The sequence below is a fragment of the Henckelia pumila genome, unplaced genomic scaffold, assembly GCF_033568475.1.
Source record: "Henckelia pumila isolate YLH828 unplaced genomic scaffold, ASM3356847v2 CTG_19:::fragment_3, whole genome shotgun sequence".
Lineage (NCBI taxonomy): Eukaryota > Viridiplantae > Streptophyta > Magnoliopsida > Lamiales > Gesneriaceae > Henckelia > Henckelia pumila.
The window spans coordinates 580,573-604,310 of NW_027331777.1; the positions used below are offsets into that span (position 1 = coordinate 580,573).

General features: G+C 36.0%; 2 protein-coding genes across 2 annotated transcripts; one reads left to right on the forward strand and one right to left on the reverse strand.

The window, feature by feature from the left end:
* The first annotated feature begins 5,133 nt into the window (after nt 1-5,133).
* LOC140870744 (uncharacterized) lies at nt 5,134-6,526 on the forward strand. Its single transcript, XM_073273141.1, has 2 exons — nt 5,134-5,958; nt 6,449-6,526. Exons 1-2 carry the CDS (start codon nt 5,134-5,136, stop codon nt 6,524-6,526), a joined length of 903 nt encoding a protein of 300 aa, XP_073129242.1.
* A 5,967-nt stretch (nt 6,527-12,493) lies between these two features.
* Nucleotides 12,494-13,090, reverse strand: LOC140870745 (uncharacterized). Its single transcript, XM_073273143.1, has one exon. The coding sequence runs from the start codon at nt 13,088-13,090 to the stop codon at nt 12,494-12,496; it is 597 nt and encodes a 198-aa protein (XP_073129244.1).
* Between the last annotated feature and the right edge of the window lie 10,648 nt (nt 13,091-23,738).

The following is a 23,738-nucleotide window of genomic DNA, read 5'->3' on the forward strand; positions in this document are numbered from 1 at the left end:
GTGTACGTGGCGGTGGGATCCCCACCTCTTGGCCCCTTCACCAGGCTGACCCCGGATCCGTAGGCAACATAATAATAATCGTATGGAAAGACAATCGGGCCTCAGTATCCCGACCCACAGTCCCGTGTCATATGGAAAGGTCTCCGGGCCTAGGCATCCCATCTCCAATCCCGTAGGTTGTCACACACCCACTTCAACTCCCTTAAAATATTTTTCATTGCTCAGCATCATACATATACATATAGCATCATGCACATACATAAAATTTTTCATGATCTTATTTTCATAAAATATTGCCCGTAAATATATATTTAATTAATTAATAATATAAAAATAAAAATAATATTTTTCATACTTAAAATATTCATGCAATAATTAAATATATATTTACGGACCATGCATAATTTTCATGGATTGGTTCAGGCTGCTGACTCCTTAGATTTAATCCCATTAACTTTTAGACTGACCCAAAAATTCAAAGACTGGCCCAAAAATTTTTATGGGCCCACGAGCCCATAAAAATCATTGGGCTAACTAAAATAAAATATTTGAGGCCCAAATAAAATTATTTGGAGGCCCAAATAATTTTATAACTAATTAATTTAGCCCAAAAACACAATAAATCATTAAATACTTAAAAATAAAAATACCCGAGCCCGGACAACCTAACCCGGACCCTAACCAACCTGACATGACCCATGACCCTACTGACCCAACCCAGGCCCCAGACCCGACCCGAATCTGCCCTAAAACCTAGAACCCGATCCCCCCTTTCTTCCCAAGCTGCTGCCGCGTACAGCACCTAATTCTGCATTCGGCCGGCCAACTCCGGCCACCAATGACCATAGTACCACCACTCAAGTCTAGTCCACTCCCAGATTTTTCTAACAAGCCAAAAAGCAGACCAAACCATTGACTATGGAGTGAGAACGAAGCTCTGGAATCTTGCCCATCTGTAACTCATGAGCAGACGTGAGCAGTTGCGGCGTTTTCCATCGTGCGGCTTGCTCATACCACCAATCACCATGAAACCACTTCCTAGACCTATCCAACATCCATACGGTTCTAACCCAACAAACTATGCACAAATCCATGGCCTGAGGAAGGAGAATGAACCCCCTTTCCTCATAACACTGAACCTGCACGAACCAGCACCTGAAACCAACAGCTTCATGTCTGACCATTCCAGCCCCAAACCAACTACACCACTCAACCCTAAGGACCCTAAGACACGTCCCTAACCCCCTCCCAGCAGCCTGATCCGAACCATATCAGAAAAGCAAAGAAAAAACGTGAGAAAATATGGGAAAAGAGCATATACGGTTCAACATGGTTGCATATTCTTTATAAAAATCTAACACACATGCAATATCAATGGTTTTCATGCAAGAATCATAATATAAAACTTAAACGGTGGCCAAAAAGAGAATTCAAACGTGCCTTGGTTGATTTTCAAAGTAGAAACGTGAATAGGGCGCGTACGGCGATCACCGGGACGAACGATCTTCAAAACTTCGATTAAATCTTCAAAAACTTGTGTTTGCGAGTGAGTTTTCTGCTGATGAACGTGAGGGAGATGAAGTAGATGGAAGCTAGGGTATTCAACGTGAAGAAGGAATGAAAATATAGGCTAAAATATTATTTGGTGATTATCAAAATATTTAGAATTTTGGGAAGATAATATATCATATTTAATAAAAAATATATATATAATTAAATAAATTATGATAGATTTTCGTAATATATATTTATATAATTTTAAAAGTCCTTCAAAAGCCTTTAAAATAACTTATTTTAGTAAAAATTGATTCCATATATATCTATATATATGAAAACTATTATTTTCTAAAAAATGATACCTTAAAATAATATTTTAAGGCTCATAAATTATCATAAAAATATTTGGAATAAAATTCATATATCTCGTTCATCCACGGTCCCGCCTACGCAATCGAAAAATACAAATTCTAAAAATCTCATAAATAGCATAAATGCAGGTTAAATGATAAAAATAATATTTAAATCATGCAAATAAATTCACATATTTCACATAAAGTCATTTAACCCATTTTCTAAATTTTAAAATAATTAATTTTCCTAATTATGCATGCGGATTTACGTAAATGAATTTCCGGGCGTTACATTTATAATATAGTCACCATTTTTGTCCACGATCTTTGGTGCAGTCCAACCGGTAAGTATACTCTGCCATGCACGTTCATCCATAGCTTTGATCGTAAAGCGCATCCTTGTCTTTCACAAAGCATAATTCGTGCCATCAAGAACTGGAGGTTTCAAAAAAGAGTTTGCAGTAGTAGATGAGTCCATATTATTCCCTGTAATAAAATAAACAAACCAGGATAAGTTCTTAGTGTATCAAGAATATGACTCTGATTCCACTTGTTAGGAATAATCGGTTGCACATAAAACAATTTTAGATGTTGTCACTGAGTGTTAACAACATCTTCAATAACACCTTGAGTAACATGCAGCGGAAATTGATAAAAGCGTGAATAAAACAAACAAGCAACCAAATAAATAAACTCAGATATTTAAGCAAAAGTATACAATACTCTTGAAACACCTCAAGGCAAAACTTTTACTAGAAAATAAATTAAAGAGTTTACAAAACCTTAAAACTAATGAATTATTGTCAAACTCAATTTTCTCAAAACATGTGAGAAAACAAATAATAAAACATCTCTAAAACATTCTATACGAAATAGAATAAAGAAAGAAATAAAGAGATGATCCTTGTCGACTAAAACCGAGAACAACACCAACGATTCAATCTTCTATGCTCTCAAACTCTTCAACGTCGAACAAGTGCACACGACCACAATTCGAGCTTTAGAAAATCTTCAGTTTTCTCTCAAAGTATACGCACAAAAATCTCCCTAAGAAAAACTCTCTTGATCGATTATTTCTACATGCCTCCTTCACAACAATATATAGAAAAGAATCCTTCTCTTCTTTGTTTCCTTGTAGGCGTAGGATTCCTATTAAACTTGATCTTATTCCTTCTTGATCAAATCAAATCTACAAAGATAAGGAATAGAAATCAATTAGATATGAAATAAGTAAATATTATGATAAAGTACAATATATCTCAAATCTACTAACTAAGGAAATAATTAAACTTTATCCTCAAGCAACTTCAAACCCAAAAAAGGCAAAAGACTTCAAATAAATCTTTTTAAGTTTAAGGCATTTTGTAGGAATAAATATTCCTTTCAGAATTAACTAATGTGATCATCTCAAAAGAGTTTGTACTGCATAAATGATACAGATGAAAAAAAGAAAAAAAAAGTCTAAATTAATGAGATAGAAGGACTATTTTGACATTTATGATGCAACTTTTTCCAAAAAAATAACTATTAATTAAAGTAAAACCAATCAAGTGACCATGTCATTTTCAAAATTCTAGAAATCTGTACCTATATAAGAAAAAAAATTCATTCTGAATTTTCAGCTTTGTCTTTTTATTCCACACTATTCTATAAAAATAAATAAGTGGTTAGGTCTATAAGTGTAAAAGCATAATATTAGGTCGGAGCATATATACTTATATCTTTTTTTTTTAATCTATACCTATATCTTATCTTACCTATTATATCTTACTTCACCTACTGTAGTAGTTTCAATAAAGGGACAAAACTTTTTCATTATGAATTTATAATTTTATCCTTTTATTCCACACTATTCGATATATATAAAAAAATAAATGGGTAGGGATATAAATGGAGACTTTGTGAAAAATTCCCAATCCAAAACTTACTTTTGGATTCAGTATCCATGTCAGAAAAATTTAGTTTTTACTTCCCAATGTATTACAAAACTTATTTCTAACACCATATTGACTTTTTTAGCTTTTTGTTCCCTTATTTGTAATGTAAATATTTTATTCTCTCACTTCGTCATCTTCCTCCCCCAATTTCTATGCATCGGGCCAAACCAAACCCCTAACCAAAAAACTCATCCATCGCCGAAGCCTACCAACGAAAGAAAACCCATAACCAAATAAACTCATCCATTTTTCTCTCCTCAGATTCTATGAACAGATTTCCGTTTATTCTCCTCAATGTAGGAAACTATAGCATAACCTATGGGCCGTAAGAATCCACTGGCCTACGACACCTATTGAAAATTTTTTGCAAGGGGCGACGACAAGAGAAAGAGATCCGAACCTAAGAAAACAAGGAAGTGGGCTTTTCTGTTCTGTTTGTCGCATTTGTCCTACTTTTTATGCAATTTGTGTTACATTATTTTGATCTTGCTTTTATTTGTATATTTTTCATTCTTGTGTTCATTACTGTTTTGAATTTGGTAATGTTATCGATTTTAAACTATATTAAATGGTTGGTTTTCATTGTTAATTTTCCACTAAGTTTGAGAAAATCCCTAAAGTAAACCTTTTTTTGAAACTAGACAAATGTTGAGCTTACATAACACTCTTTTTTTTTTTGTCTGAAAATATTGGAGTCATTAGTGAAGGTGGTATGATGTTGCTAGGAAGTTGTTCGTACAGTAAGAACTTGTTTATCTTTACAATAAAGAAGGATATGAGCCTAATGCAGATGTATTTGCATCTTGGCAAAAAATGTGATCAAATCAATCCTTCTTCAACCTTCTTACAATATCCTGCACCTCACCGAAAGTTATATGTGACATTGAATGAAGATCAAGATGTTAGTAATATGATTCGATTGTTTGTCTACATGAAAGTAAACATCATTGACATGATAGCAATCTGAAAAGAAGAAATTATTCCAAGTGACAAGAATATTTTGAGGTAATTCATGTCTTTCTCTGTTTGTAGTTGTGCTACACCCGAACGATAGAAATAAATATTCCAATTTACCTTTAATTTATTCATACAGTTAGTAAGTACATTTTATTTAAGATATGGATGTTGGTATTTAAAGTGATTTACTGAAATATTTTATTTTTGTTTTTATTTAATTAAGGAATGAGTTTGATGCGGATAATGGTTCTTCGAGTACATCTCAATATGAAATGGTTCTACAAAGTAACTCCATTTATGCTTAGAGTCATTCGATTCGTGGAGAGGGACAAAATTTAAAAAATGCTGATGAGTTTCGAAAGAATCTTAAAAACTATCCTATTGCTACCATGAGATCGTTCGTGTATAAGAAAAATGACCAACAAAAGGTTTTCATTGTTTGTAATGTCAGTGGTTGTGCATGGAAAATATATGCATCCAAATATAAGACAGATGGAACGTTTGGAATTAGAAAATGTTGTCTTCAGCACGTATGTGAAGAGGCAAATCTTCGGATCAGAGGGCATCCAAAGGCTGATTTTGTTTGGGTGGCGAATATCGTTAAAGATAAATTGAGAGGGGAACCATCATACCGACCATCCGCAATTGTAAGAGATATTCATAGGGAATATGGCGTTGAATTGAAGTACCATACAACATGGATGGGCAAAGAAATAGTAATGCATCAACTTTATGGGACAGAGAAAGAATGTTTTGATAAATTGAGGTGGTATTGTGATGCTTTGAAACAAACAAATCCTGGTAGTTGGGCTGATTGTGAGGTTGATGAAATGAACAAGGTTCGACGACTTTTTATATCTTTACATGCATGTATTGTTGTATTTGTTAAGGGATGCAGACCGTTGAATCTTTTAGATGGAACACATATTAAAAATAAATTCAAAGGATGCATACTAAGTGCTGTGACAAAAGATGCTAATTATGACCTATTCACTTTAGCATTTGCGGTAGTGGAGGCTGAGAATGATGCTAACTGGGAATGGTTCTGTTTGAAATGGAGAGGAGTCTTGACAATGCAAAATTGTGTAGTTTTCTCACAGTTCACTTTCTTTTCTGATAGACATAGTGGTCTTGTTAAGGCAATCCCCAATATATTTGCCGGTAGTCACCATGCATATTGTCTACGACACTTGGTGGATAATTTTTGTACGCGGGTAAGTGCAATAATAGTTCATTTGATTTTAAATAATATATTTTTTATGCGAGATTTTTAATATTGTTTTATTTAAATTTTAGATTTTGAAGAAGTATCCATTGAACAACAAAAAGTATTGGGAATCTATATTCCACAAAGCAGCATACGCGGCAACTGAGAGTGAGTTTATTGTTCATATTACTAGTATAATCCAGTCAATGCCTCTTGCAGAAGAATTTATTAAAAATTAAAAACCCAAAAATTGGGAAAATTGCTTATTTTCTGGAAAAAGATGGGGCCTAATCAATAACAATCAAGCAGAATGTTGGAATAGTTGGGTTAAATCCACAAGGTATTTGCCAATTGTATCCATGATTGATACCATACGATTACAAATAATGAACATGATGAATAAAAGACAAGTTTCATCTCTCCTAATGGTTGGAATCCTATCTCCTAAGCCAGAAAGTAGTTTGTTACAAAACTACACTAAATCTCGAAATTTGAAGGTTGATAGGTCTAGTTCATTGCTTTTTGAGGTTCTGGATGGTGATAAAAGTAATGCAGTTGTGAGGCCTCGATTCTAATCATAATCTTAGAGTAAATCAATTGATCAACACAATTAAACAATAAGGATTAATACATCAAAAAATATATATTTTTTTGAAATGAATAGTGCCCGCTCGATCGGTAAGATCTTACCGATCGAGCGGCCAAAGAATTCTAAAGCCACTGCCCAGAAATCTGGACGCCCGCTCGATCGGTGAAATCTTACCGATCGAGCGGACACAAAATGTCCAGTTCTCTGACTCGGTATAGGGGTGCTCGCTCGATCGGTAAGATTCAGCCGATCGAGCGAGATGCTCTGTACCAGAAAAATTCTGGTTTTTCTTCTCCAATTCCAACTCAACTCAAACCATACAATAATAACATAAAATCCCAATCAACAAGATACAAAGGAATAGGTCTAGAGTTATACAATCCTCACAAAATAACATGCATAAAAATCCATCTAGTTCGAACTTATTCAATACAAAAAGGAGTTCGAATACATAAACGACTCCTAACATCCAAGCCTCACTCTATCCTCTCAACCATCTAGCCATGCTACCTCTGACTCGGTTCTGCCCCACCTGTTGCCAAGTACACATACAAACAAAGACAACAACCAGATAATCCGGTGAGAATAATATTCCCAGTAAAAGAGACTAACATACAATATCACATAATATATCAAAACATGATATATAATCAAATTCCACATATACCTCAAGTAATTCATTCAATTGCGGAATTAAAATGATATGCATGACTTTAAAACTTCTGGATTATCAGACTCAGATAATCAAAAGGAATTCTTCTTTATTTCTTCGGTTTGGGATCCCGAGGTTAAAATATCCAACAATCACACCGAACTCCCCTTTCGAGGTGGATGAGGTATATTTTAATCCTCTAAACTCTAGGTCATTATAGTGAGTTAATCGACACTTGTAGTAAATCGCCTACCAAGGCCACTCAACTATAATCTCCATATCGTCTAATTCAAAATGAATAATCAATCGGTTAAAAATGAATGCATATGAAATCTCATGCATTCAAATATCTATTCAATCATAAGTTTAATAAGCATATAAACATGAAATATGTGATTTCTTCTAGGACACTCGAATCAATCCGGATTCAAGTTAATCGTTCTATTTCATTCCAAAGTCGTCTTATACCTTCTTGTCGTTCACAATCTTCAATCTGTAAAACAACAAATCTCAATTCAATATCTATTCAAGTTCTACGATCGATAAGTAAGAAGTCGATACTATACCGGCGCAATCTTCCAAACTGACCAAAGCTGCAATCTCGCAAATCCAAGGACTTCGAATCAATCTAACAGAAGAAGTCACAAGATCAATATCGATAGCAAAACCTCATCAAACTTGGTATAATCAAATCAATAGAAACGATATCCCGAAACTCAAACTGACGGCATAACGGCTATAAACTGATCAAACCGAAATTACAGACAGCAGAATATCAATTCCAAATACTTAAACCAATCATCTAACATCATTTCCAAGTCAAACCCAACACATCTAAAAAATCTAAGTTTCGAAAATCATAAGAAAAATCATATCAAATCCGATCGTCGATATATCTCCGAACCGTCTTAGATATACTATCACAGCAACCTCAAGAACATCCTCTCCGAATATCAATCAATTCTAAAGACATCAAAAAATTCAAACATCGTAGAAATAAGAGAAACTTACTTCCAAACGGAGCACTCGATGTTGTGATCGCAGATATCTACTCGAGATTGAATTCCAACGGACGGATCGAGATAAAAATGAAATCACAAAAGCTTGGGGAAGCTTTTGTTGCTTCAATGGAGGTGGGAACGGTTGGAGGTGATGAAGGGATGAAGTGAAGACTTAGACAAAGTCTCAACCTTATAACAAAATCCATCTTTCGCTTTAGTCCCTGAAATTTCCGAAAATTGCAAAAAGGTCCCTGATTAATAAAAATCGGCTCTCGAATTCTGAAATCACTTAATATCTCAAATAACATCAATTAAGATAAAAATGGGGCTTTACAATTCTCCCCCTCTAAGAATAGATTTCGTCCTCGAAATCAGTAATATCAACTCATAAGAAAGAAATAAGAATCAAGAATAGAATTAAGGACTCACGTCAGATAAACAAATCCGGAAATCTCTGTCTCATATCAGATTCTGTCTCCCAAGTCGCTTCTTTGACTCCGTGATGACTCCACTGAACTTTCACCAACGGGATCGATTTGGTTCTGAGCTGTTTCTCCTTTCTGTCAAGGATCTGAATCGGTCTCTCGAAATAACTCATAGTTTCATCAAGTTCGGCTTCGTCAGGTTGAAGAACATGAGAAGGATCGGGGTGATATTTCCTCAACATCGAAACATGAAATACGTCGTGAATTCCAGATAAAGAAGGAGGAAGTGCTAATTTGTAGGCTAGATCGCCTATCTTCTGAAAAATCTCATACGGACCGATGAATCTCGGTGACAACTTTCCTCTCTTCCCAAATCTAACATTACCTCTAAACGGAGAAATCTTCAAGAATACCCGGTCTCCCTGATCGAAAGATAGAGGTCTGCGATGGATATTCGCATACTTTGCTTGTCGATCCTGAGCAGTCTTCATTCTCAATCGAATAATCTTCACCTGCTCAGCCATATCACGAATCATATCTGGTCCCAAGCCTGGGGACTCAGACATCTCATCCCAGTACAGAGGATATCTGCACTTCTTTCCGTACAACGCTTCGAATGGTGTCATTCCTATACTCGTCTGGAAGCTGTTGTTGTACGAAAACTCAATGAGAGGCAATGAATCTTGCCAAGTACTGCCAAAGTCAAGCACCACTGCTCGTAACATATCCTCCAGAGTCTGAATCGTCCGTTCTGATTGACCATCGGTCTGAGGATGGTATGCTGTAATCAAGTGCAAACAAGTACCAAGAGCCTCCTGTAGACTGTGCCAGAAATGAGAAGTAAACTGAGGATCTCGGTCTAAAACAATCGATCTCGGCACACCGTGCAATCTGACAATCTCTCTAACATACATCTCGGCCATCTGATCATGACGATATGTCATCCGATATGGAATAAAACAAGCAGAATTCGACAAAAGATCAATCACTACCCAAATGGCATCGCATCCTAGAACAGATCGGGGTAGTTTCTTGACAAAATCCATCGAGATATGATCCCACTTCCATTCCGGAACAGAAAAACTATGCAAAAGACCACCCGGCCTCTTTCTCTCGGCTTTCACCTGCTGACAGTTCAAACAACGGGATACAAACCTCGCAATGTCACTCTTCATATTCTTCCAGCAAAACTGACTCTTCAGGTCGTTATACATCTTTCGGCCTCCTGGATGAACACTGAACCGACTGCAATGTGCCTCTCGCAGAATACTCTGTCTCATCTCAACAATATCAGGAACGACAATACGATTATTCACAAATAAAACATCATCCCTGACCTGAAACTCAGACTGGTGTCCAGATCTCACTTTCTCTATCGAATTCTGAATACTCTCATCGGATTTTTGTGCTTCTCTGATCGACACAAACAACTCTGGCTCGGCCTGGATAGCACAAACTCTGATAGGACTCCTATCTGATTCAAACTCCAATCCAGAATTGCAACAGCCGTCAATCAAACGAGACACACCGATGGTCGAAAGAGATAAAGAACAAAGCTTGCGACTCAAAGTATCGGCAGCTGCATTCGACTTCCCCGGGTTATACGTAATCTCATAGTCAAAGTCCTTCAATAAATCTAGCTATCTCCCCTGTCTCATATTCAACTCAGACTGTGAAAACAAGTATTTAAGACTCTTATGATCCGAAAAGATCTCAAAAGATTCACCGTACAAATAGTGACGCCAGATCTTCAAGGCAAAAACAATAGCAGCGAGTTCAAGATCATGAACTGGATAGTGAGTCTCATGCGGTTTCAACTGCCTCGACGCATACGCTATCACGTGATTCCTCTGCATAAGAATACATCCAAGACCAAAATGAGAAGCATCGCAATACACCGTAAAACCTCCAGAACCTGATGGAATAGAAAGTATCGGAGCACTAGTCAATCTCTTCTTTAACTAAATGAAACTGTTCTCACACTCTTCAGTCCAAACAAAAGGCGCGTTCTTCTGAGTCAGCTGGGTAATCGGCTTCACAATAAAAGAGAAACCCTGGATAAATCTGCAATAGTAACCAGCTAAACCCATAAAACTTCGAATCTCAGGCACAGAAGTCGGCCTACGCCAGTTCATAACTGCCTCGATCTTGCTGGGATCGACAGAAATCCCATCTCCCGAGATAATGTGACCAAGAAAAATGACTCGGTCCAACCAAAACTCGCACTTTGATAGTTTGGCAAACAACTGTTCGGTTCTCAAAATCTGCAAAACAATCCTCAGATGCTCTGCATGATCAGCACGGCTCTTCGAATAGATCAAGATATCGTCAATGAAAATAATAACAAACTCATCTAGAAAACGCTGAAAGATTCGGTTCATCAACCCCATAAATACCGCTGGGGCGTTAGTCAAAACGAACGGCATGATAAGAAATTCAAAGTGGCCATACCTCGTTCGAAACGCAGTCTTAGGAACATTCTCTTCACGAACTCTCAGCTGATGATACCCAGACCTCAAATCTATCTTTGAATAGATACAAGAACCCTGCAATTGGTCAAAAAGATCATATATACGAGGTAAATGATACATGTTCTTAACCGTCGCCTGATTCAATTGGCGGTAGTCAATGCAGAGACGCATAGAGCCATCTTTCTTTCTAACAAACAGAACAGGAGCACCCCAAGGCGATACACTAGGTCGAATGTATCCCTTGGCAATCAATTCTTCTAACTGCTCCTTCAATTCCTTCAATTCAATCAGAGCCATTCTATACGGAGCTTTAGAAATCGGCTGAGTACCTGACGTCAATTCGATGGCAAATTCAATCTCACGAATAGGCGGTAATCCCGGAATCTCATCTGAGAACACATCAGGAAACTCTCAAACCACTGTTATATCAATCAACTCAGGGCTAGACTTCAAAACATCAACCGCATAAATCAAAAATCCCTCGGCTCCTTTCTGCAACAATCTAGTCATAGACAATACAGAAATCAAAGGAATTCTAGAATGAGAACCCTTACCAAAAAATCTTCACTCGTCTGACATCTCTGGTCTGAAACGGACTATCTTCTAAAAACAATCTACTGTAGCCTTGTACTTAGTCAAAACATCTATGCCAACTATGCAGTCAAAGTCAGACGAACCAAGTACAATACAGTCGAACTCGATCAAATTTCCTTCAAAACTCAATCCACAATTCCTAACAAAATTCCTCGAAACAATTCCTCCACCCAAAGGTAAAGTAACAGAAACTATAGCAGGTAATGGCTCAAAAGGCAAGGCATGCATCAACACAAATTTCTCAGATATGAAAGAGTGAAAAGCACCTGTATCTATCAAAATATTAGCAGGATAATCAAAGATCATACAATTACCTGCAATCACATCATCAGGTGCAACCTGAGCCTGATCCTCATTCAGAGCATACACTCTCGCCTGCTGTCTAGGAGGTTGGTTCAAATTCTGGTTGCCTCCTTGACGATTCTGTTGTTGAGGTTGGAAAAAGTGAACTGCATTTAATTGCCTCTGAGGCTGAGATGAATGTCGAGAAGCATTTCCAATCTGTGCTTGCTCAGAGCCCCGTTGAGGACAAAGTCTAGCATAATGCCCCGTCTGCTGACAAATATAACAATTCCCAAATATTCCCCTACACTGGTCATTGGAGTGACGACCTCCACACTTGCTACAAGAAGTACCAGAGGAACCTGAACCTTGACTGTAACTGTTCTGTTTCGAGCCACCAGAACTTGAAGAACTGCTTCCCGAGTTCTTAAACTGCTTTCCTCTGGGACAAAAGTAATTCTTCTTATTACCTCCACTGCTACCACCTTCAGTCCTCGGTGGTTGATTCTGGTATTGGGATGGTTGGGCCTAAAACTGCCTCTGTTGTTGCTGAGGGGCAAATTGATTCCCTCTCTGCCTTATCAGTCCAGCTTCCGCACCCTTGGCATTATCCATTGCATCAAAAAAGTTATTCGGCCTTCCGGTATTCACCAGAACAAAGATATCATGGTTCAGACCGTTAATAAAGTGGTCATCTTTCGCTTCCTCATTGTCAGAAATGTGTGGAGCAAACCTCAATAGACTATCAAATTTGGTAACATAATCTTCGATACTCAAATTTCCTTGCTTCAAATTTGCGAACTCGGCATTATTATCCTTACGGTAAGAAACTGGGAAGAATCTTTTATAAAACTCAGTCTTGAACAGAATCCAGTTTATAAGCGTACCTCTGTTCTCCATGGCTTTCTTAGTTGAGGTCCACCATTTCTTAGCCACTCCGTGCAGCTGATGAATAACCAATCTAATTCTCCGGTCATCGGAATAGTTGAGAGAATCAAAAAGCTGATCTATATCATCCAACCAGCCCTCGCAATCCACGGGATTCTCCGTACCTTTCAAGATCGGTGGTCGGAAAGACTGAAACCTCTTCAGTAAGGTTTCCATAGGGGTAGCCATGGCATCCATCTGATTCTAAACCGTATCGCCCTGGTCATTCTGAGGAGTCACTACAAGTGGAGTTTCAGTCGTAGGAAAAACTGGCGGAGTATTCAAGTTCAATCTTCTTCTAGTACCCATCTAAAAACAAGGGATTAGGACACAAATATCTCAATCTCAAAATTCCAGTGTCCCACAACCTCTGATCTTCTAACACAATTCAAAAGATGGAACTCGGATCCAATGAATGATTATAGTTCATATCTCAATCAATTCATGCTTTATAAATTAAATCACATAATCATGTAATTCAAATAATTCTCAATCAATAAAGCATGCTCGCATCGTATTTAATAAATCAATTAAATACCTCAAACACATGCGAGAAGCCAATACAAGCAGACTCAATCTACCCCGCTCTCTTCTAAATTCAGTCCAAGATCTTAATGCTTTGATACCACTTAATGTGAGGCCTCGATTCTAATCATAATCTTAGAGTAAATCAATTGATCAAAACAATTAAACAATAAGGATTAAGACATCAAAACATTTTTTTTTTGAAATGAATAGTGCCCGCTCGATCGGTAAGATCTTACCGATCGAGCGGCCAAAGAATTCTAAAGCCACTGCCCAAAAATCAGGATGCCCGCTCAATCGGTGAAATCTTACCGATCGAGCGGACACAAAATGTCCAGTTCTCTGACTCGGTACAGGGGTGCTCGCTCGATCGGTAAGATTCAGCCGATCGAGCGAGATGCTCTGTACCAGAAAAATTCTGGTTTTTCTTCTTTAATTCCAACTCAACTCAAACCATACAATAATAACATAAAATCCCAATCAACAAGATACAAAGGATTAGGTCTAGAGTTATACAATCCTCACAAATACATGCATAAAAATCCATCTAGTTCGGACTTATTCAATACAAAAAGGAGTTCGAATACATAAACGACTCCTAACATCCAAGCCTCACTCTATCCTCTCAACCATCTAGCCATGCTGCCTCTGACTCGGTCCTGCCCCAACTGTTGCCAAGTACACATACAAACAAAGACAACAGCCGGATAATCCGGTGAGAATAATATTCCCAGTAAAAGAGACTAGCATACAATATCACATAATATATCAAAACATGATATATAATCAAATTCCACATATACCTCAAGTAATTCATTCAATTGCGGAATTAAAATGATATGCATGACTTTAAAACTTCTAGATTATCAGACTCAGATAATCAAAAGGAATTCTTTTTTCTTTCTTCGGTTTGGGATCCCGAGGTTAAAATATTCAACAATCACACCAAACTCCCCTTTCGAGGTGGATGAGATATATTTTAATCCTCTAGACTCTAGGGCATTATAGTGAGTTAATCGACACTTGTAGTAAATCTCCTACCAAGGCCACTCAACTATAATCTCCAGATCGTCTAATTCAAAATGAATAATCAATCGGTTCAAAATGAATGCATATGAAATCTCATGCATTCAAATATCTATTCAATCATAAGTTTAATAAGCATATAAACATGCAATATGTGATTTCTTCTAGGATACTCGAATCAATTCGGATTCAAGTTAATCGTCCTATTTCATTCCAAAGTCGTCTTATACCTTCTTGTCGTTCACAATCTTCAATCTGTAAAACAACAAATCTCAATTCAATATCTATTCAAGTTCTACGATCGATAAGTAAGAAGTCGATACTATACCGCCTCAATCTTCCAAACTGACCGAAACTGCAATCTCACAACTCCAAGGACTTCGAATCAATCTAACAGAAGAAGTCACAAGATCAATATCGATAGCAAAACCTCATCAAACTCAGTATAATCAAATCAATAGAAACGATATCCCGAAACTCAAACTGATGGCATAACGGCTATAAACTGATCAACCCGAAATTACAGACAGCAGAATATCAATTCCAAATACTCAAACCAATCATCTAACATCATTTCCAAGTCAAACCCAACACATCTCAAAAATCTAAGTTTCAAAAATCATAAGAAAAATCATATCAAATCCGATCTTCGATATATCTCCGAACCGTCTTAGATATACTATCACAGCAACCTCAAGAACATCCTCTTCGAATATCAATCAATTCTAAAGACATCCAAAAATTCAAGCCTCGTAGAAATAAGAGAAACTTACTTTCAAACGGAGCACTCGATGCTGTGATCGCAGATATCTACTCGAGATTGAATTCCAACGGACGGATCGAGATAAAAATGAAATCACAAAAGCTTGGGGAAGCTTTTGTCGCTTCAATGGAGGAGGGAACGGTTGGAGGTGATGAAGGGATGAAGTGAAGACTTAGAAAAAGTCTCAACCTTATAAAAAAATCCATCTTTGCGTTTTAGTCCCTGAAATTTCCAAAAATTGCAAAATGGTCCCTGATTAATAAAAATCGGCTCTCAAATTCTGAAATCACATAATATCTCAAATAACATCAATTAAGATAAAAACGGGGCATTACAGCAGTGGATCTGGGAAACTGGAGTTGCTCATGTACAATCTGGAAAATTAATGGGATCCCTTGTAACCATGCTTGTGCTGCTATTGAGTCAAAGTGTTTGTCAATATATGACTTTTCTGACTCTTGCTACAAAGTTGAAAATTATCGGAGAGCTTATGCGGCAGTTGTCAATCCAATCCCTACATTTGATTTCAATGTTGATTTACCACATTCTAATGGCAATATAATTAGACCTCCGGATGTCCGATCGCAGCCAGGATGTAGAAGGACACAAAGATTCCTGTCTCAAGTAAAGAAACGTGTTACCAAGTGCGCACGGTGTCACAAACCAGGGCATAACCGTAGAAAATGAAAGGAAGCAATATAGTATGTGGATGGGCTATTTTTGTTGGTCATAATCACAGAACATGCAAAGAAGCAATATATTATGTAGATGGGATATTTTTTTTGTTACAATCACAAGACATGCAAAGAAGAAATATAGTTGATATATGGGGCTATTTTTGTCAGTACTCATACGCTATAGATTATATATTTTGGGTAATCATATGTCTTGAGATACCTTGTGTTGTTTTCATGTTAAATGTAATGAATATGTAGCACATACTGGTGCTTATTATACCACAATTATTTTTGGTGTATTGATCGGATGCATAACTGTGTTGGTGAAGTTGGTAGTGTATTTGGTAGTTTGGGTGAAGTTGATATTCTATTTGGTAATGTTGATGAAGTTGGTACTGTATCATGGATATAAGAACGTTTTTTATTTCATTTGCTACATAGTGTACTACTTATCTATGTAACTGATACTGCACATAGGCACTATTATACTTAATTTGAAAGCTGATGTACTAAGGATCAATATACTTGGTACTACCATTTTGATGATGCCCAACACCAAAATGGAAAACGTGTGGACGATGTACCACATTTAACTAAACAGCATACTACATTTAGGACAAATTATACTTAATTTGCAAGCACAAGTACTACGAATCAATATAATTGGTACTGTGGCTCAAAAAAAAAATTGGTACTGTTTTTTTGAAGATGCACCAGCACCACAATGAAAAACATGTATGGAAGATGTACCAAATATTACAAAGTAGCATACCACATTAAGGCAATATTATACTTCATTTTCAATCTAAGGTACTACGGAGAAATATAAATGATACTGCTTTTCGGACAATATTATACTTCATTTTCAAGCTAAGGTACTACGGATCAATATAAATGATACTGCCTTTCGGACGATGCATCAACACCACAATGAAAAACATGTATGGAAGATGTACCAAATATTACCAAGTATCATACCACATTAAGGCAATATTATACTTAATTTTCAAGCTAAGGTACTACAGATCAATAAAAATGATACTTCATTTCGGACAATATTATACTTCCTTTTCAAGATAAGGTACTACAGATCAATATAAATGTTAATGCCATTCGGACGATGCATCAGCACCACAATGGAAAATATGTATGGACAATGTACCAAATATTACGAAGTAGCATACCACAATAAGGCAATATTATACAAGATTTTGAAGCTAACGTACTACGGATCAATATAATTGGTACTTCCTGTCGGAAGATGCACCAGCAGCACTGTGGAAAACATGTACGAAAGATGTACCAAATATTACAAAGCAGCATACCACAATAAGGAAATATTATACTTCATTTGAAAACTAAGGTACTACGGATCAATATAAATGGTACTGCCTTTCGGACGATGAACCATCAGCACAATGGAAAACATGTATGGAAGATATACCAAATTTTACAAAGGATCAAACCACAATAAGACAATATTATACTTCATTAGAATGCATAAACATGTGATAGTCATGATTGATACTACAATATTAGACATTTTATAAGTAAACATGTGTTAAATAACATTGATGTTACAAAATTTGGACATTGGATACATAGATAAGATTGTTTTAACCATAAATGTTACAAACATATACAATGATCGAATACATATGCATGTGTTTGGTCATCACCATATATGCAAATAAATTAGACATTAAAATGCATAAACATGTGATAATCATCACTGAAACTACTATAGTAGACATTTTATGTGTAAACATGTGTTAATCATGTGGTACATCATCCGCAAATATTTTCCATTGTGGTGATGGTGCATTGTCAAAAAGGCAATACAAATTATATTGATATGTAGTACATGAGCTTGCAAATGAAGTATAATAATGTCTGATTGTGGTTTAAGAATTGGTTAAATGTGGTACATCTTCCATACATGTTTTCCATTGTGGTGCTGGTGCATTCTCAAAAAGGGAGTACAACTTATATTGATATGTAGTACATGCGCTTGCAAATGAAGTATAATCATGTCTGATTGTGGTATACAAATTGGTTAAATGTGGTACATCGTCCATCATGTTTTCCATTGTGGTGCTGGTGCATTGTCAAAAAGGCAGTACAAATTATATTGATATGTAGTACATGCGCTTGCAAATGAAGTATAATAATGCCTGATTGTGGTATAAGAATTGGTTAAATGTGGTACATCGTCCATACATTTTCCATTGTGGTGCTAGTGCATTGTCAAAAAGGCAGTACAAATTATATTGATATGTAGTACATGAGCTTGCAAATGAAGTATAATAATGCCTAATTGTGGTATAAGTATTTGTTAAATGTGGTACATCGTCCATTCATTTTTTCCATTGTGGTACTGGTGCATTGTCAAAAAGGCAGTACAAATTATATTTATATGTAGTACATGAGCTTGCCAATAAAGTATAATAATGTCTGATTATGGTATAAGAATTGGTTAAATGTGGTGCATCGTCCATACATGTTTTCCATTGTGGTGATGGTGCATTGTCAAAAAGGCAGTATAAATTATATTGATATGTAGTACATGCGCTAATGAAGTATAATAATTCCTGATTGTGGTATAAGAATTGGTTAAATGTGGTACATCGTCCATACATTTTTTCCATTGTGGTGCTGGTGCATTGTCAAAAAGGCAGTACAAATTATATTGATATGATGAGCTTGAAAATGAAGTATAATAATGCCTAATTGTGGTATAAGTATTTGTTAAATGTGGTACATCGTCCATACACTTTTTCCATTATGGTGCTGGTGCATTGTCAAAAGGCAGTACAAATTATATTGATATGTAGTGCATGAGCTTGCAAATAAAGTATAATAATGCCTGATTGTGGTATAAGAATTGGTTAAATATGGTACATCGTCCATACATAGATAGAAGAAACATAATACAGACGATTGCAGTAATACAATAGAAGAAACATGAAGCATAATATAGACTATTTGCAGTATCAGTTACATAGATAAGTAGTACACTATGAAGCAAATCAAGTAAAAAAACGTTCTTATATCCCTGATACAGTACCAAATTCATCAACAACACAGTTATGCATCCGATCAATACACCAAAAATAATTTTGGTATAATAAGAACCAGTATGTTCAACCAAACTACAAAATAAACTACCAAAAATCATTGTCCACTCCATTATCATTTCTGTCAACTCATTTTACTCAAACCATATTTGTCACTTAGGATGGCTGCAGCAACGTATGCTCTTATACCGTCTATTTTGCAATCAGTCTGATGATTCCATGTAAACGGGTCATCACGAGCATAGCACTTTGCCCATAGGCAAGTAAACACACCATAATTGGGATTAGGCCCTTGGACTCTACACTTTGGGAATCCCACGGTGCAATTGGAAAGGTCAAGGTCCTTGAACAGCCTCAAGTATCCTAATAGAAATTCAACCTGGACACAAATCGAATTATTGTAATAGTGAACTAATTGCATCACATAATGAGGGAGGTACAATAATGAAATACTTACAAACTGTCTCGCACTTGTCCTGTCATATGGGCTGTCTATTGAGTTCCTCACCACAAATTCCTTTTTTTCACTATTCCACACAAGCAGAAACCAATGGGATCTCACACCAGTAGGGAATAATACATATCTTCATATCTTCATTACTTCCTTATTTAGATCGTGTAACTTCACCATGGTACTATTCGTACACTTCGAGAGGAAGTCCATGTATTTATGATCCTCAAGTGATTTGTTCTTGTAATGCTCACCAAGTACTTTTAATACATCACGCTACGAAAAATATTTAAATTGTCAACAATCAATTTTAATACTTAAATAAATAAATATAAGAACAGTGAATGAAATACGGTTAATTAAAAAGGTAACCATACAAACCTGAACCCAAGGTTGAACCGTATAAATGGGGAGGTCGTGGTTATTGGAGCGACTCAAAATTTTCAGGTAGCATTCTATTATCTCTTCCCGGACATCTTTGCCAAATAACAGATCACATAAATGAGGTCTTTCCACTGATATGTATGAGTCATTCATGTTAGAATAGGTGCCCGTCGAGCCAATGTGTTGGCCGATGGTCCTTGAGAGAACTTTTATATGACAATCTTTATTTTAATAATATTTTACATTATTTAATTTGGCACATCTTTATCTTTATACCCATGCTAGCTACATAGATAAAGCCTTGAATATACAAATAGTATAAAGAATATGAGATGGTCATGTGATGACTATCATGAAACTCATATTTGGAATACTGTATATTCTAAATTGTTCCTAGTCGATTCAGCTGCCATAAAGAAGGATAAAGGCCGCTCGAGCTTGAGACTAGTATTTGCGATATGAGTACCATGTTTTATTGGTAGGGGACATGGAGATGTCCAAGCATGCAAATAGGTGCTCCTTGTAGAGTGCACTGAACAACCCTCCCTAAAGGACTTTCCAAGTGGTTCTCACTTATCGAGTGGAGAAGTCATAGTTTATGGTTGTACACCACTAGTCCTTATGACCCGGGACAACATGGAGACTCTATATGCTAGTGCTTCACTTTGACTTGTTTACCGACTCATCTGGGGTCATCAGGTGGCAATGTTGGGTGTTGTATCGAAACATATAGGAGTCAATGCATTGTAGTCGGGGATTCACCGCTTACCTACGGGTATGGATATCCTATGTGATCTCATGCATTCGTAGCTTGAAATCTCTGATGAGAGTAGGTGGTAATTAAGAAAGGGGTTTCTTTAATTACACCTTCGATGCAACTACAGCATGACACATAGTTATCGATTCAATGACAACTCTCGATAAACCAATGGTTGTCGAATCGGTCGGGATATATGAGTTGAAGGGACCGTACTGTACGCTAACCATAATTGATTGGTTCTTGCAGGCACTATCATTTGATACCTAGGGAGTCATGTAAGCGATGCTGCTAGACATTTACATGACTGGTTGGGTACTATCAGACTTGAGTTTTCTGACGTTCTTGTTATCAATGTGTTGATCAATAAGAATGGAGCTATATAGGGTATGCTCATATAAGAGACTTTTTGATCCCTAATCACATGGAGATGTGAACCCACTGCTAGTTATATCAGTGAAACATTAAGGGTCACACAAGTACTAGCTTTCTAGATCCCGTTGAGATTGAAATAAGTTCAATGTGTTGAACAACTTATAAAGGAGTTTATAAGTAAAATAAATTAGAAGTTTGACTTCTAAATTGGAGATTAAATGGAATAAGTAACTTTTAATTTGTGAATGTATTCCAAGATTAAAAGTTGACTTAAAATAATTAGTTTATGAAAATGGTGATTTTCTAAACTATTATTTTGAACTTAGTTAATTAATTCAAGTGTTGAATTAATTTAACACTAGTAGACATTTTAATGTACAATAATTAAATTAATTCAAGTGTTGAATTAATTAAACACTATTGAGTCTTGTAGAGCTCAAATTAATATACTGTTGAATAATTATATGCTAGTGGATTTGAATGAGTTCAAGTTAGATTTAATTAATTATTTAAACTTAATTGGGTTTAAGTTTAATGTTTAATTAAATAAGTTCATAAAACATATATATATATTATATATATATTCGGAATATATATATATATATATATGCATATATAATATGTGTGTGATGAAATTTGAAGGGTTGGAAGAGTGGATGCAATTTTTCATGCAAGTCTTGCACTTTTCTATGCATGGTTTTAATTGTATCTATTTAATCCTTCTCCATTAATATATTATACACACATTCATATATTGATTCCATTCTAGAGGAGAAGTGGCCGAACACTCCATCTACAATATTCTCCAAGTTTTTCTTTCATTTTTGAGGAAGAAAGAAAAGGATATCTCAATGAAAAATTCTCTAAATATTCTAGTGCATATTTAGAGCGGATCTAGATCTTCTAGTCGTGGACCTAATTCGAAGGCTTGAATTGTTGAATCCATTTTGAGCAAGCTGTGCTCTTGGAAGCTTGTAGATAGTTTCTACCACTTCAAGAGCCTAGTTGTTTATCAACTTGGTTGGAGCCATAAATCAATCTTTGAGATTGATAGGTAAAACTTCTAAACACCCTATGGTTGTTTTGATTTTGAATGCTACACAAGTGCTCGGATCTCTTTTGATAAAAATTTTAATATTCCGCTGCGTTTCCGGGCACGAGTTAACCAATCCCCTTCAGTGGTATCAGAGCCTAGGTTACTCTTTTGTGTAGCATTTGATGGATATTATATTGAAGTAAATTTCTAACCGCATGAGAAAATCAAGATTTATCAATTTTTGGGGCTGTTTTTATAAAATATTTTTATTTTGGTTTCGGGCAGCCTATGGGCTGCCCGAGGGGGTTCTAGGGGCAGCCGTGGGTTGCCCCATACTTTTTAATAATAAAAAATATATGTATTTTTGGCCGAAATCCGGCGACGGTGCTTTGGCAACGACTATGACGACTTTGGTATTAAAAAAGGTGTTTTGGAATATCATGTGTCATAGGCCCTAAATTGTTAAATATATTATAGTTGATTTTTATAAAAAATTTAAACTTTATAATATGTGATTTTTCTCATAAAATAAATATTTAAAGTGTGACTTTTATTATTTATAGTAAATTGTGATTTACAAGAAATTCAATTATAAATAAATTAATTTGAAAGTAAACAAAGGTGTTTGTTTATTTTGTTAATTTATTTTATAATTGTGGTGGTTAGTGATTGGACCAAGATATATAATAATTGATCAATTGATTATTGAGATAATTAATTGATGGTGTATGATATGAGATATTATGCATGAAGGATGATCAAAAGCCCAAGATCAATTTGCTAGGTGTATGCTAGGATATTTTTGTGTTGAATTGTTGTAATAATGATCAAATTATAAAGTGAGCTTGGTTTATAGCCCGTTTCCATCCCATGAAATGTATTCCTATTTGCCATGGATATTTTAATGTAAAATATTTGATAGCGGAAGTTCAAGATTGGAAGATGGTGGGCCATGATGAATTATGAAGAACCAAGACATGTAAATATTGGAAGCTTATGTAATTGTTGCATTTGCATCCCATGCATTCCCTAGGATTGGACTTAGGCCCGTGTTTGGCTCACACGGGCCGAATAGTTTTGGGGCGATTGATCATCCTTGTTGATTTAATATTTATAATATATGCTTGATATATTATAAATAATGAGTATGTACGTTATTATTTTATAATAACAAAGTTGTATGAATCCGGCAAACATACGATCAAACATGGCGATTTTTAAAAATTAATGATGAGACCTTTTCAAAATTAAAAACCCTCATTTTGAATTAGATTCAAAATTTATATCAAGCCCGAAAAGGGAAATTATAAATTTGTTTATAATTTCCATGTCTTCCATCGACAATGGATGCATGACGAACGCTACCCGTATTCAATGCTCGGCTCATTTTATTGGGGGGGGGCTTGGATGCAGGAAAGCTGTGACATCCATTGACATGGTGATGTGAACTACGTGGAACTCCTATGACTTCAGCTCATATTATTGGGGAACAAATGGCGACCGTCCATTAAGGTTCGATATCGATGGGTAAGGTTTGACACGTAAAGATGAACGACGTCATATTATTGGGTCCTAATCAAGTGTGAGACAAAAGTTTACGTAAGGGTTGCATGGAGATGCAATTGAAAACTACCTTTTAGGAATTGTGATTGGCTGATTTTTTTCGGGATCATGATTGGCTAATTGGACCTTATGTACCTACTGAGGAAAGAAGTTTTCCGTTTTCACTAGAGGGTAGTGATAATGTCAAAACAGTGGGAGTAAAAATTTATAAA